Source organism: Nelumbo lutea, chromosome 4 (assembly GCF_056320005.1).
Source record: "Nelumbo lutea isolate HS-2025 chromosome 4, American lotus-T2T, whole genome shotgun sequence".
Classification (NCBI taxonomy): Eukaryota; Viridiplantae; Streptophyta; class Magnoliopsida; order Proteales; family Nelumbonaceae; genus Nelumbo; species Nelumbo lutea.
This window is the reverse complement of record NC_142687.1, coordinates 81,614,801-81,629,163: the sequence shown is the minus strand read 5'-3', so window position 1 is coordinate 81,629,163 and position 14,363 is coordinate 81,614,801. Positions and strand designations below refer to the sequence as shown.

Genomic DNA, 14,363 nt, shown 5'->3' with positions numbered 1-14,363 from the left:
AGCGTTTCGTCTCTATCAGAATCGTCATTGCTGTTTTGTTCACTCAACCAATCTTCAAGCCCTGTTCTGTTCTCATCATTGGGCTTCAGGTATCTCGTGTTGCGTCTATTTGGTGAGAGACGGTTCGCCAGGTTGGAAGGGACCCACTGTAGAGAGCCTCGAGACTGCGAGTCTTCAGACTTTTTTGCGCCTGATCTGTTCGGTCGAGAGGAAGGGTTCGGGGTTGAAGAAGATAGACGCTTTATCTCGTCTATCAACTCATCCCTCCTCCCAGTCACGTGTTTACTTAACGTGACCCTCGACCCATCTGTCTTATAATGGGCCTTGGGCTCAAGACTATAGTAGCCCAACTCCTTTACTTGAGAAGCCTTCTCCGACCCACCATAACTGGGATCCACTCGATTGGGCCCTTCTTTTTGTCCCACGTGACCACTTAAAGAGTCACGCCCCCTGTCTTAATGGTCGAACTAGCAACCTTCTCTGTCTGAAATTGCTGGTTCAGCCTTCTCCCTTTCAACACTAGAAGCTTTTTGTCTTTTTCCCCTGACACCACCTGCGCAAATGATCTACCCTTTGTCATAACCTCTTCTTGCTTTCTCCAGGTTTGACCTTCCAATTGCCTCAAAACTTTTTGGCTTCCCAGAATTTGTCGGCCCTTTTTAGTGAAACATCCCTTCCCATTTGAATTACCCAATCTTACAATGCCACGTAGTGCTTCTTCTTCCTCCTTCTCCCCTCCTACCAAACGAGCCTCATTCCACAACCCTGCTTCAATGGAAGAAGTTAACCACACAGAGACAAAGGTCCCCTCTGTTCGTACCTCTACCTTTCGTGGAATTTCTTCTGGCTTCACACCACTTAGCAGGATTGCTACTGAATAGAGATCACCCTAGAAAGCACCTTACAAGATTCCTCCACACAACACAGCTATAGACTCGGCTATTTCTTGTTTCCATAGATGGAATGGCAAGCCTATTACACGCACCACCACACCATCTTCAACAATAAAAAATCCTTGGAGTTGGATGTTGGATTCCATTTGAAGACTGTGAATGATCCGAACTCAGCCTGAACATTGATAGCTAATATTTCCAAATCGTTCTCTAATAAATCTAGGATGGCTTTACAGTTATCGAAGGGGGTTACTATGAAAACACTCTTCAACTTCAACTTGGTTGCCAATAAGTCAGTTACCCTCCTCCAATCATTAACCTTTTCCATGGCTTGTATCACAAACTTACTATCCCACTCCTCTCTCTCTTGACCTCCCACCATTCTGCAAAGGCCTTTTGTTTTTTCCATGACCACTGGCCCTTGTTGTATCCTGTTGTTACTGAGATAAGCCTTCTCCTCCCTTATGGAGGCTTTTTTCTCATTTGCTACTCTTTGAGCAACCAGTCAACTTCCCCCCAGCCTTGGTTCTGTTTTCCTACTAGTAGACACACCGGTTGCCTTTGTCCCTTACCAAAGAATTCAGCCAAAGCTATGAAGAACCTTTTTCTATTCCTCTTACATTCAACCACATATCTTCTCCCTTCTAGTGTACTAAAATCCTGCCAGTTTATCTGCTTACCTTTTGAACAGGCTCCAGCTATGAACTTTCTTAGCCACTCGATCACTTGTAGTCCTTCCAGCAATATTGTACCCTTTTTCGCTTCCCTTACCTTCAGGCTTACCTTCCCCTTGATTCTCATCTTTTCGAATAGGAGATTTTTTGCTTCTATCTTCAAGGATCTCCTCCACTGTCCTGCTTGCACGAACTTCATCCCCTCAATTTTCCTTGTATTTCTTGTGCTAAACATTTCCTTTCCGGGGACAATGTTACTCTCTCCCAATTATATGCCTTTGTGTCAGGGGAGGAGTGCAGGAGAGATGTGATGATGAAAAACCTTATTTTTGATCGGTTTGCCATGGTAAGTGTTGTGAAACCTAAACAAAGTGGCAGTGACATCGAGAAGGAAGATAAAAGAGATCTGATCTCTGACTACTGTAAGAAGCCCAAACATACAAGAGATACTTGCTGGAAGCTTCACCCAAATCTTGTGCCGACTAGATTGAAAAATAAGAAGGGAAATGCGCACATGGCAGTTAGTGGTGACATTCCGGCCCCTCCTACAATTGCTCTGGAGTCTGTTGCAGTTGTTGCAGTAAGGGCCGAACTTGAGAGGTATGGGTTACTTCTGAACCAGCGGGATACAGCTAGTTCCAGTTCAGCCGCAAGCAGACAACAAGGTACAGGTGGCACTGGTGGAGTCCACTCTACTTTCTTTGCTCACATAGGTAGTTCTCACGTCACTTCAGGTAAGGAGGGACCTCCTTGGATTATAGATTCTAGAACCTTAGAGCACATAACCCAGAGCTCTACTATTTTTTCAACTTACCAGCTCTGTTCTGGCAGAGATAGGGTCTCTACAGCTGATGGATTCCGTGTTCCTATTGCTGGGAAGGGATATGTCAAGATTAGTGATTCTATATCGCTACCCTCTATCTTTCAAGTTCCCAAATTGAACATTAATTTGTTATCTGTTAGTAGTTTGACTAAGAACCTGAACTGCTCAGTAATTTTTTCTCCTAGTCATTGTATTTTGCAAGATTTGGATTCAAAGAGGACGATTGGGAGTGGTCGTGAAGTGAATGGAATCTACCTCCTGGATGTACCTCATTCTTCATCAGAGTCATCATGTCAGCAGGGATAGTGAGTCAGGGTCTGTGAGTCAAATTATGCTTTGGCATAATCGTTTGGGTCATTTGTCGTTTTTTTCTTTGAGTTTTTTGTTTCCAAAACTTTTTGAGTCTGTTAGTTTGTCAAGTCTTGAGTGTGAAGGTTGTCAACTTGGGAAGCATTGTAGACATTCATTTAAACCTAGTAATAAAAGATGTTCTTCTTTTGATGTTATTCATTCGGATGTGTGGGGCCCTTACCATGTTCATTCTATGGGAGGCTATCGCTATTTTCTCTTATTTGTGGATGATTTCTTACGATACTCTTGGATTTACTTGATGAGATCCCGCGATGAGGTACCGTCCTTGGTGAGGCAATTTCATCAGATGGTACTAACACAGTTTGGAACAAGAATAAATGTGTTCAGATTTGATAATGCCAGGGAATATTTTGAAAGACATCTTGCCTCATACCTGTTAGAATATGGTGTTGTTCATCAGAGCAGTTGCCCTTACAGTCCACAACAGAATGGTGTTGCAGAAAGGAAGAACAAACACATTGTTGAGACTGCAAGAAGCATGGTGATCACATCTACAGTTCTAGTTTGGTTTTGGGGTGATGCAGTTCTCACAGCAGTATATCTGATTAACAAGGTGCCCTCTCGTATACTTGGATTCAACACCCCATTCAGTATTCTTTTTCCTTAGGGGGAGATGTTTCATATTCCTCTCAGGGTGTTTGGGTGTGTCTGCTTTGCACATATCCTTGGTCCTCATCGCTCGAAGCTTGATTCCAAGGTAAAGAAGTGTGTCTTTCTTGGATATGTAGAGAATCAGAAAGGGTACTACTGCTATGATCCAGTCTCTGGGAGCCGGTATGTTACCATGGATGTCACCTTTTTTGAATCCATATACTTCTTCTCAAAGAATCCTTCTCAGGGGGAGTGTTTTGGTGAAGTGAGTCAATAATCTATTCCTCTCCCAGTTCCAGTCCCTGTGTCTACTCCTGTGCTTGACCCTTCTCTTGTGTCACCTACCTTCCCACCTCCTTTGCGTCCTACTTCTCAGCATTACTCACGATAGAGACTTCACAGGGAGGTTGATTCCACTACCACACAACTCACATCACTTCCTGGTGATTCCTTGGAGACTCCAGATTCAACTGACATGGATTCAGGTATTCCTCTTGATCCCGCTATTGTTTCAGTTCCCATTGATTCTACTAACCATGTTATAGATAACCTCGATCTTCCTATTGTTCTCAGAAAAGGGAAGAGAAAGTGTACTGCTCTCATTGTATTTCACAGTACTTATCCTTCAGTATACTGCTCTCTCCAAACCTGAGTGGAAGACAATTATGCAGGAAGAGATGGCAGCTTTGATTAAGAATCAGATATGGGACATTGTGGATTTACCAGAAGGCAAGGAGACAGTTGGATGCAGATGGGTTTACACAGTAAAATATATAGAAGTATAGAAAGGTACAAGGGAAGACTTGTTGCAAAAGGGTACACACGGACATATGGCATTGATTACTTAGAGACCTTTGCGCCAGGTTTGTTTCAACTTGATGTGAAGAATGCTTTCTTAAATGGGGATCTGCAAGAAGTGTATATGGATCTTTCTGCTGGCTTTTACAATGATACTGAAAAGGAAAAGGTATGCAAGCTTTAGAAGTCACTTTGTGGCTTGAAACAATCTCTCAGAGCATGGTTTGACAGATTCAAACAGGCCTTGATTGCTTTTGGCTACACTCAGACTCAATCCGATCACACCTTGTTTGTGAAGCGAAGGGGATCTTTGGTGTCAGTCCTAATTGTTGTCATCGGGAATGATCTGAGTGAGATTGATAGTCTGAAAAAGAACCTACATAAAGAATTTGAAATTAAGGATCTTGGAGAAGTGAGATACTTCTTAGGCATTGAAGTTGCACGATCAAAACATCGAATTTTTATCTCACAAAGGAAGTATGTCTTGGATCTTCTTCGAGAGACAGGAAAGCTTGGAACAAAGGCAATTAGCACCCCTATTGATTAGAACCATAAAATCAATGCATCAGAAGGTGAACCAATAAAGGGCATTGGGAGATATCAGAGACTTGTGGGTCAGCTGCTATACTTGTGTATGACAAGACCAGACATCTCCTATGTAGTAAGTGTAGTAAGTCAATACATGCATGCTCTACGAGTCCAACATTGGGAGGCAGTTGACAGGATTCTTGCTTATCTGAAGGGACACCCGGGCAGAGGCATATTGTTTACTAATCGTGGACAGTTGAAACTAGAGGCTTATACAGATGCAGATTGGGCAGGATGCCTTGATGACAGGAGATCAACTTCAGGAGTGTGCACCCTAGTTGGGGGTAACCTTGTCTCATGGAAGAGTAAGAAACAAACAGTGGTGGCAAGATCAAGTGCTGAAGCCAAATACAGGGCCATGACACATGGAGTTTCAGAACTTCCTTGGATTCGTTCCCTGTTAGACAAAATTGGTGTACAGGCAGAAGAACCTATGATGCTATACTTTGATAACCAGGCAGCAATTAACATTGCCCATAACCCAGTTCAATATGACCGAACTAAGCACATTGAAGTGGATAGGCATTTTATCAGAGAAAGGGTAACTTCTGGAGAAGTTTGCCTTCCATACATTGCTTTTGATCTGTAGTTTGCTGATGTTCTCACAAAAGGTGTTTCAAGGAACAAGCGGAGCATGATCTATGCAAGTTGGGAATGTGACATTTACTCCCAACTTGAGGGGGAGTGTTGAGTTGGTCTGGTTTGTTTTTATTTAGTTAGGAAGTTGTTGGGCTTTTGGCCCATTAGTTTATGTTTTTTAAGTTGTGACTTTTCAGCTTTTAGTGGCCGCCCTACTAAGGGCATCCTTGTAATATCTCATTTTTTAATTTAAGTATAAATATAATGAGAGGGAGACAGCTAGGGTTGATTTTTTTTCACAATCCTGGTTGACTTCCTACTCTCTTCTTCTTCTCCTTTCTTCTCTACTGCTGAAATCTTCATCTTCCCCCTCTTTCCTTCACAAGAAACTCGACTAAATATGCAATTAGTGATCTCTACTCTAGGCGTAGCCCTTTCAACCTCAGACCAGGCGTGCCCCTTTTGAAAATTTGATGCTTTTTCCTTTTTTTTGAGTCTAGTGGTTGGGCCGGAGGCTTCGGCCGTGGACCCCCGTACCACGCTCCTCAAGGCCAGTCCAAACAAGTCCATGTTAGGCCAGCCGAAACAAGGCCATGCCCCTCGTGAACCCCCTATTTGGTAATGTTGTCCATTCATTCATCCTAATAAAATATCTTCTTAAAAAGCAATTAAAGCTATAAAATCATTATTTTTTTGTGTGAAAACTAAGAATTTAAGACCCTAATATGGATTTGTTTGTGCTTGCCTCGAGGGGCGTGGCACAAAGATGGGTCGTAGAATTAGGAATGTAATATGTCACATTAGCTACTTTACGTAATGTAATTGAGAAAAAAAAGAGATTGTGGGTTTTATATGCTTGAAAATGTTTTATATATTTGATATCATTTTTAAATTCTCATTTGAATATGCTTTACATATTATGTTTATGTATTTTATTTTTAGATAATAGGTTTTTAAAACATTTATTTTAAAATTGAACTTTATATTTTTATTAATATTATGTTTTATATATTTTTTTTATTTTTTGCATTTTTTAGCTTTTTTTATTTATTTTTAGCATTTTTATTTTTGTTTTTTTGTGCCTTGCTTCATAAAGGTGTGCACCTTGCGCTTTTAAAGCCCTGGTGTTGGAATTGAAAAACTTTCTTAGGAAGTATGAGGATATTTGCTATTTTACACCATGATTTCATTAATTATGTCGGCTTCAATTTACCTGCAGGTTAATGGTTTGATAACAGATTTTGGTGAGGATATGCATTGCCAGTTTCTTGAAATTCTTCGCAGTTTATTGGACCCGTACACATTATCTGGATCTCAGGTGCAATGATACTTTGTGTTCTTGTGTAACTTTTTTTCTCTGTTTATAGTTAGTTAGATTGATTTCAAATTTCTTTATAAGTGGAAGGGTTAGCCTGTCTGCCTATTTAAATGCTAATAAGGAGTGTGTTTCTGCGCAAAATATGAGAATTTATTTTGTTATGATATTTTTGGTGAATGCTGTGTGAGAAACGTCTTTCTTTTTTGATAATTGAAATTTAATTCATTAATCAAAGCTATGCTAATTCACAAGACTACAATCTATGCTATTAATGCTAACCGAATGAACCAGAAGGCTGTTTGGAATATTTCAATTCTTTCAGAATTTGGATTTGTATATTGTTCTATAGTATGTTTTTCTTTTGTTTTCTTTTTCCCACGTGTCACCACTGTTCAGTCATGTGCCTCATCAGATTGTAGGAACTCCTTACACTTTAGTTGTGCTTTAAAACCCTGTTTAGTGTTTTTGTGAGAGTTGTTTGTGTGTTTTTCTGACTACCTCCAACGCTATCATACTTCTATTTTTTTCTGGTTGCAAATCTTTCCTCTTTCAAGAATTTTATTGTATTTAATTTCAACGAAAAACTTACGAAACCTTTCTCTACTTATTTCTTCTTTTGATGTAGAAGACCAGCAGAAAAGACAGAGCTGATTGTGGTTAAGAATAAAACGTTATTGCAATCATCCATAATTAGACTGGACTTTGGAGGCAATTGTTGTATTATTTGACATTTTGAATGGTGCCAAAGGAGTGGCTTCTGCTGCCCTTTTGTTGCTATGTTTTTGAATAAAAGCCTCGAGTTTTAAGTGTTTTCTGGAAATTGTAGTTATCAAATTTATCTATTGGTAAACATAATTTATCGTATTGGATTTTGGAGGCTTCCACTAAGGGCTTATTTCATTGCATGTTTAGTTTTGTTATTGCAGAGGTGTTTGTCATCATGCATATCTTTGTTTTTGAAACGAAGACCTGTCATTATCAGCATAGACAATTTATTTTTGCTGATGTAGCAGTTTTCAGTTTGATAAACAAAATATATAGCAATTGATTATATTCCTTTTTAGCATGCTATTTTGGCACAATGATACTGATAGGTTGGGATTGACTGAGCGATCTAGAGGGGTTACTGATCAAATGGCAAAGGAGAGGGAGAAGGGTTTTTCTTACGATCAAAACTTTGGAGGGTCTTAAGGTTCCATGGCAAAGCAAAGAAGTGAGTTTGAGAAATCTTGCACAGATAAGGATAAATTTTGTGTCTAGGGACGAGAAGAGTCCTGTTAGGGAGAAGATTGCAGGAGCTGGAGAGATTACAGAAGTGTGGAATAGGAATGATTTCTGAAGTGCACAATGAGTATCAGGCCTGGGAGTGTTTCTGTTGACTCAGGTATGAGTCATGTGATTTTCAACAGTGGATTCAACTTCAATTTGGTTTTGAGTCTTGGTGATAAACAAAGAAAGCATTGACAAAGCTTTGGCTGAAAATGAAATTGAAAGAAGGATTTCTGAGCCAGATTTAGAGAAGGAATGTTGACAACAAGGGGACTTGTAAAAGGAAAACAGGGTACCGTACTAGGTCTCTGCACTATGTGAATGAGGTTTCAGCTGATGAAAAAGAAGGAAAGGAGGATGGCTCAATTGAAGAATGTTGTTTAGGGAGTTGGAAGAAAGATTCCCAATGCCTAAGCATCAGGGGAAAGGAAATTTGAATGATCTTGTAAAGATGGATATCAACTCACATTTAGATATGGCTCAAAAGAATTAAGTGATGTTAAAGGTTTTGGAGTGGTTTATAGAGAGGAGGGAAAGTTAGTGTCTTCCAAGGTGTTTGAGAGAAATGTAATTTTGGAACTGAAAAGAATAAATGAGGGACAAAAGACTAGGGAGATTTTCAAGAAGCCAAATGTGGAAAGAAAATTTAGCAGTCAGAAAAATATTACAACCGTTCAGGTCTCAGAGTCTTTGCACGATGTTAGGATGTTCTTTTCTTTGAGTCTTTATATTCTTTAAATAGTGTGAGCCACCAGGTGTAGAACTGTAATTTTAGTGCTTATATTTTATCAGCCTAGTATAAATAAAGCATGGAGTGCTGCCAGCCCAGATTTTGGCACTCTAAAACATTTGTTCTCTTCTCCTCTCTTTCCTTTCTCCTCTTCTTTTCACTGTATAATCAGATCTTGAATGAAAACAGTTGTGATGGTTTTATTTGTAAGGTGTTATTTTGTATACTCTTCTTTTTGTTTTAATTGGGGTATTTTATTGGTTGGTGTGGTGGAGTCTTTGTGTTGGGGGGTGCAAATCTTGTTTCTCAGTGGGCAGGATCTTGGAGAAGTAGGGTGTTTTTCTGTTTTTTCTTTTCTCGGTTGACCACTGGTCACCTTCCTTTATACTCTTCCTTTTTTTTCTTCTATTACCAAAAAAAAAAGACTGAACTGTCTCATGCATTGGGTATTTTTCTCTTTGTAATTGCATGGCATCTTAATTCTTACATGGCATAGTTATATGTGTATATTGTTTATATGGTATTGTGCATATGGTATCTATTGGAGTTTTTACCTGCAGGTAGGACATTGAATGTTCATTTGTATTTGAAAATGTTTTCTGGTCTGAATTGCTGGAAAATCTTACCAGTGAATTGGCATGTAAGAACATATAAGTAATCTCCATTTTTATTTTTACGTATGATAATGCTGTTGTATTCATAATACCCATTGTTGTGTATTGACTTTTGCTTTTATCCTTTCATTTTCTTGCAGAGAGACTCAATCATAGAGATTTTCTATGAGAAACATTTGGATCATCTAATTGATCTTGTAACATTATCATGCCCTCCAAGGGGTATTGGCAAATCAACTGGTTCTGGTGAAATGACTGTAAATCAAACTGCAACAAAGCCGGAAATCTTGTCAAACATTTGTGAACTGCTCTGCTTTTGTGTTCTTCATCATCCATACAGGATAAAGTAATTTTTATTTCCTTTCACTATTCACTATTTAAAATTGATATGTTGATTTTTTTATCCTGATGTGAAACTTTTGATAAGATGTTCTGTTCTGTTTGTAGGTCCAGTTTTCTTGTCAATAATGTCATAGAAAGAGTCTTATTTCTTACTTGCAGAAGAGAAAAGTACCTAGTCGTCGCTGCTGTTCGATTTATGCGCACTATTATTTCCCGAAATGTGAGTGGTTTAAGCTTGAAAGAAGTTGAATATACATGAGCCCCACTGTGAAAATGTTCAGTGGGCTGTGGAACCAATGAAAATGTTCCATGCCAGTAATAAATTCATGGGCCTCACTGTGAGAGGTACAGGTCCCATGTATTTTATTACTGGCGTGGAACATTATCATTGATTCCACAGCCCGCTGAACAGCCATCGTGTTCAGAGTTCAGCTAATCCTTACTCGTTGGGTTGCCACTGTAAACTAATACTGAATGAATGGATAGAAAACGGTACCAATCTTGTGATTGTAATAGCTTTCTTTGGTCTTGTATCCTCTTGCTGGTAACTATTAGTTAGCATGTGATTCACATCTCAGTCGGGAATAAAGCTCCACAAAGAAAATGGCCCTAGTTTTACAGTGTCTCTCTTTGCCTTCATTTTGAATACCAATTGAGAAGAAGTCTCCCCAGAAAGCTTCTCAAAGAAAGATGCAAAAGAAAAAATAAAAAAAAATGAGTGAAATTCATAAGTTGGGTTTAGAATTATCAATATCAACACTACCCAAGGAATCAGAAAGAGTCAGGACTTCCGAAAATTCACCCACCCAAAAAATAATATTTCTTTTATTCATTACAAGTAATTACAGTGAGCCATGATATATTTCCTTTTCTTTTCCTGGAGCAGACTTTCTTATACACTTTGGTTAATAATGCCTATGAATTGACTTGCAGGATGACCATCTCCTTCAGCATATTGTCAAGAATAATCTTCTAAAACCAATTATAGAAGCTTTTATTAGTAATGGAAATCGATACAATCTTCTCAATTCTGCAATTCTGGATCTTTTTGAGTATATCCGAAAGGTTGTTCTCCCTCTTCAGGCTTTTTGTTGGTTAAAACCATAAATGCAAGTTCTTTTTGATCAGCTATATATATATATATATATATTTTTTTTTTACAGGAGAATCTTCAAACCTTAATCATATACATAGTTGATTCTTTCTGGAGTCAGCTAGGAAAATTCGAGTACTTTGGATCTGTTCAAGCACTGAAAATTAAATATGAGCAGGTAGATCTCTTTGTTCTCACTCTCACTTGTACAAGTTTTATCCGGAAATATTTGTGACCAGCTAGTTTGCGTGTATTTTGATAGAGCAGCTTTGTATTCAAGAACTCTTGTTATCTGACATTTTGCACTTACCAGTCCCTAGAGACTTGTGAAACTAGAGGTGCTACTAACGTGGTTGACCCAAGAAAGCGAATAGACGAGCGGGCTCTTGAGAAAGAAGAGGAGGATTATTTCAACGAGGACAGGTTGATACTACACTTCTGATACGATAAAGCCATTTCTGTTTGGAATTTTATTTTGACCGAGCCCTGCTATTTGACAGTGATGAAGAAGATACTGCATCTGCTCGCATGTCAAATGCCCATGGCCAACAAAGCCAACCGGTCTTAGCAAATGGAGCGAGTGTCAGCTATTCATTGTTAAGGTATTGCAAGCTCTTAAAAGGAGTTTCGATGGTCATCTTTTCCAATATCATTCTGTCATGTTTCATTTGTTTGTCTTTGTTTTGTAGACCGGGATCTGGTAGACTGGTTGACTATGATGATGATGATGAAGAAGAAGATGACAATCCACCGTCTAGGATTAAAATAGAGACTTTGACATGTGAAACCAGAACTGCAGATTCCTCCCTAAGATCGAAACGGAAATTTATTTCTAAAGAGGAGATTGAACTGACAAAGAACCCTAGGGTAGATAGAAAATTGAAAGACAGTGTCACTGCTGCAGCCTCTGCAACATTGAATCATGCATCTCTGCCCCGGAATAAAGTTACAACTACAATCCATGTTACTGCACGGACCTCCGAGAGAAATGACAGCAGCTCAGATGAAGAAACAAATGTTGACAAGGAACGTGCAGTTCCAAGGAGCTGTTCCAATTATTTGCCCAACAATTCAGGCTCTAGACAATCGAGTGGAGAGGATTGCCCATTGATACCCTCCAATAGTAACAGCACATCAGAGATGGCCATAAATGGTGCCAATGTTACTGGGTCGGAACCTTATTCAGTGCGATGATTGTGGTCCATCCTTGAATTATCTGATTCTTGTCTGAGCCAGAGGAATGGTAAGTATCTTTCTGGTTGGCAATCCTCTTTGAAAGAAAGACGACATGCATATTCAAGAGAAGTGAGAGCGGGGTGTCTTTTGAGTGTCGGGTTCCCCCATCCATCAATGGGAAGCAAAGAATGTGGCATTCCTACACCTAGGCACACATCCTAATTCAGTGTCATTGGGTGATGCGAACCAGCCTTCCTCGGATAAATTATTCATTGCGGGCAATAGACGCGATCTTGTTGCTCCTGTAAAACAAACATTAGTTTGGATGCCTCTTTGTATCTATTAAAATTTTGTTTTACGTCGTATGGTACCGGGGGTGGGGGGGGGGGAATCCTCATTTTTTCCCAATTTTAGGGGGTTATGAGGCATAGTTTACGGTCGAGTTCTTTCTGGCATTTACATTTCCATTTTTCCTCTTATTAGGAAGAGAGAGGGAGGGTGGGTTGGATCATTAGAACCATCTGGGGATTCAAAAAATTATTATAATCACGTCTACAAGTAATGGATGTAATTTCATTTGTTGACTGCCACTGTATATTAGATTTGGTTTCAGTAATTATGGTGCATTTCACATCAAGGGAATTGGATATTTGGATAACCCAAGGATACTTGTAACACTTAAAAATCAATCTAAGTTGTCACTTCCATTGCGTCTGTTATTGTTATAATTGGGGAGGAGGTTTGCTAATTTTGTTGTATTGTGAGTGTTTGGTTTGATAGATTACTAGAGAGAGTTTTGATACGTAAGGACTAAGGAACTATCCCTCAACTATGTTCCGTGCTTTACATGGTTCAAAGCAAGGTTCAAGGGGGTATCCGGTGAATCGATACTATTTGTTTATAGTTTTTTTTTTTTTTTTTCTAAAATCGGTTCAGGGGGCTGGTTTAGGTCTTCTTCATCCTCTGAATCGGTCAGACCTTTGATACACTCACTATAGGGGCGTATCAGTGGGGTCTTGGGCGATGTGTCGATACTGTGAACTTGTATCCATTTTTAGGGTCACTGAAACATTAATTATTGAGGGATAAGGGTACCATTTTCAAAAAATATATATATATATATAGGGATAGGTTACCCATCCTCGTACATCTATCTACGATTTTTTCTTCTTTCCTTTTTTTTTTTTGTTTTTTTGTCGGCAACCGGCATCTATCTACGAATTAACCGACTCCAAAAGAATAAAACCGAGTATTGATTGTTGAAACACAATTGTGTATTGGCAGCATAAATACTTTTATCAATGTTCTCATTAATCGATGACCAGCTTTTTTTTTTTTTTTTTTTGAAGGCAACGATGACCAGTTAAATTCATGTTATCACCGTCTATTTAATATAATAATAAAGGTAAAATATAAAAACCTCCCCCAAGTTTTCTAACAATCATAACATCCATCCTGATGAAGGATGAAGCAACAGCTCGGCACAAAAGCAAGCTTAAGGCGTTTTCACCAAGAGGAGAAACCATCGGACTGAGTTCCCTACTAGGGGCCCGAACTCACCCTTGGCCCCAAACCGGAAAGAAATCCACTGGCCTGCCTTGCAACATTTCGGGACATACCTCGCCGAACTGACCTACCTGGTAACAGCTCGGGATACACCTCGCCGAACTGACCTACCTTGCAACAGTTCGGGACATGCCTCACTGAACTGACCTACATGGTAACAGCTCGGGATACACCTCGCCAAACTGACCTGCCCTATACATACCTCCGAACTCAAGACTTCGCCTCGCACACCACTCCACACCTTCAGGGCACCAAAACCAAACAAACCGTACTATGCCTGACACTGAGGAAATCCGTTCCCAATGGTGCCGCACCTGACTGGCTTGGGATCTGACGCTTGACGGCCGCACTCTAAACGACCCATCTGGTCTACACTTTGCCTTTGAGAGATTACTAACTTGAGCTTCGGAGTTATCACACCGGGTTCCCCCCGGAGTTCTCTCATTTTTTTCGTTTCAGGCTCCCCGACGCTCCAGCTCAGAGGCGAGTTCGTTGACAGCTAAGACCGATCGGATCGTGCTCCATCAATTGGCATCGTCTGGCATTTACATTTCCCCGACGCTCCAGCTCAGAGGCGAGTTCGTTGACAGCTAAGACCGACCGGATCGCGCTCCATCAATTGGCGTCGTCTGTGGGAACGCTTCTAAAAGCCTCCCTCTAAATCTCTTCTACCTACCCTTCTTTCAAAAACTCCAACACTGAAATGGCCTCCTCCAGCAGTGTCGGACGTGGAACTGAAACAGCCACTACTGGAGAGCAACTTCATGCTCCGGCGGTGTGCATTGGGCAGTTCACCATTCCCCTTTCAGTGGATGGGATACCAAGCTTGAATGTGCCACACGCGGTGGCACCTCTCCCACTCCCCATCGAAACGAACTTCGCAGAACCAACTGCTATCACACCGGCAGCCCGCCAAAACCAGATAGATGATCTGATG

At 40.1% G+C, this 14,363-nt stretch overlaps 1 protein-coding gene across 2 annotated transcripts in view; it reads left to right on the top strand.

The window, feature by feature from the left end:
• LOC148861315 (uncharacterized) overlaps positions 1–12,570 on the top strand; it is a 55,750-nt gene extending 43,180 nt beyond the window's left edge. For both annotated transcript variants that reach the window (XM_088985426.1, XM_088985427.1), the window contains exons 18-25: positions 6,538–6,636; positions 9,390–9,595; positions 9,697–9,811; positions 10,525–10,656; positions 10,755–10,862; positions 10,998–11,107; positions 11,185–11,286; positions 11,374–12,570. In XM_088985426.1, the coding sequence (XP_088841552.1) occupies positions 6,538–6,636; positions 9,390–9,595; positions 9,697–9,811; positions 10,525–10,656; positions 10,755–10,862; positions 10,998–11,107; positions 11,185–11,286; positions 11,374–11,878 (1,377 nt within the window). In that variant the 3' untranslated portion in view covers positions 11,879–12,570. The remainder of the gene's footprint in view (positions 1–6,537; positions 6,637–9,389; positions 9,596–9,696; positions 9,812–10,524; positions 10,657–10,754; positions 10,863–10,997; positions 11,108–11,184; positions 11,287–11,373) is intronic.
• The last annotated feature ends 1,793 nt before the right edge of the window (positions 12,571–14,363 follow it).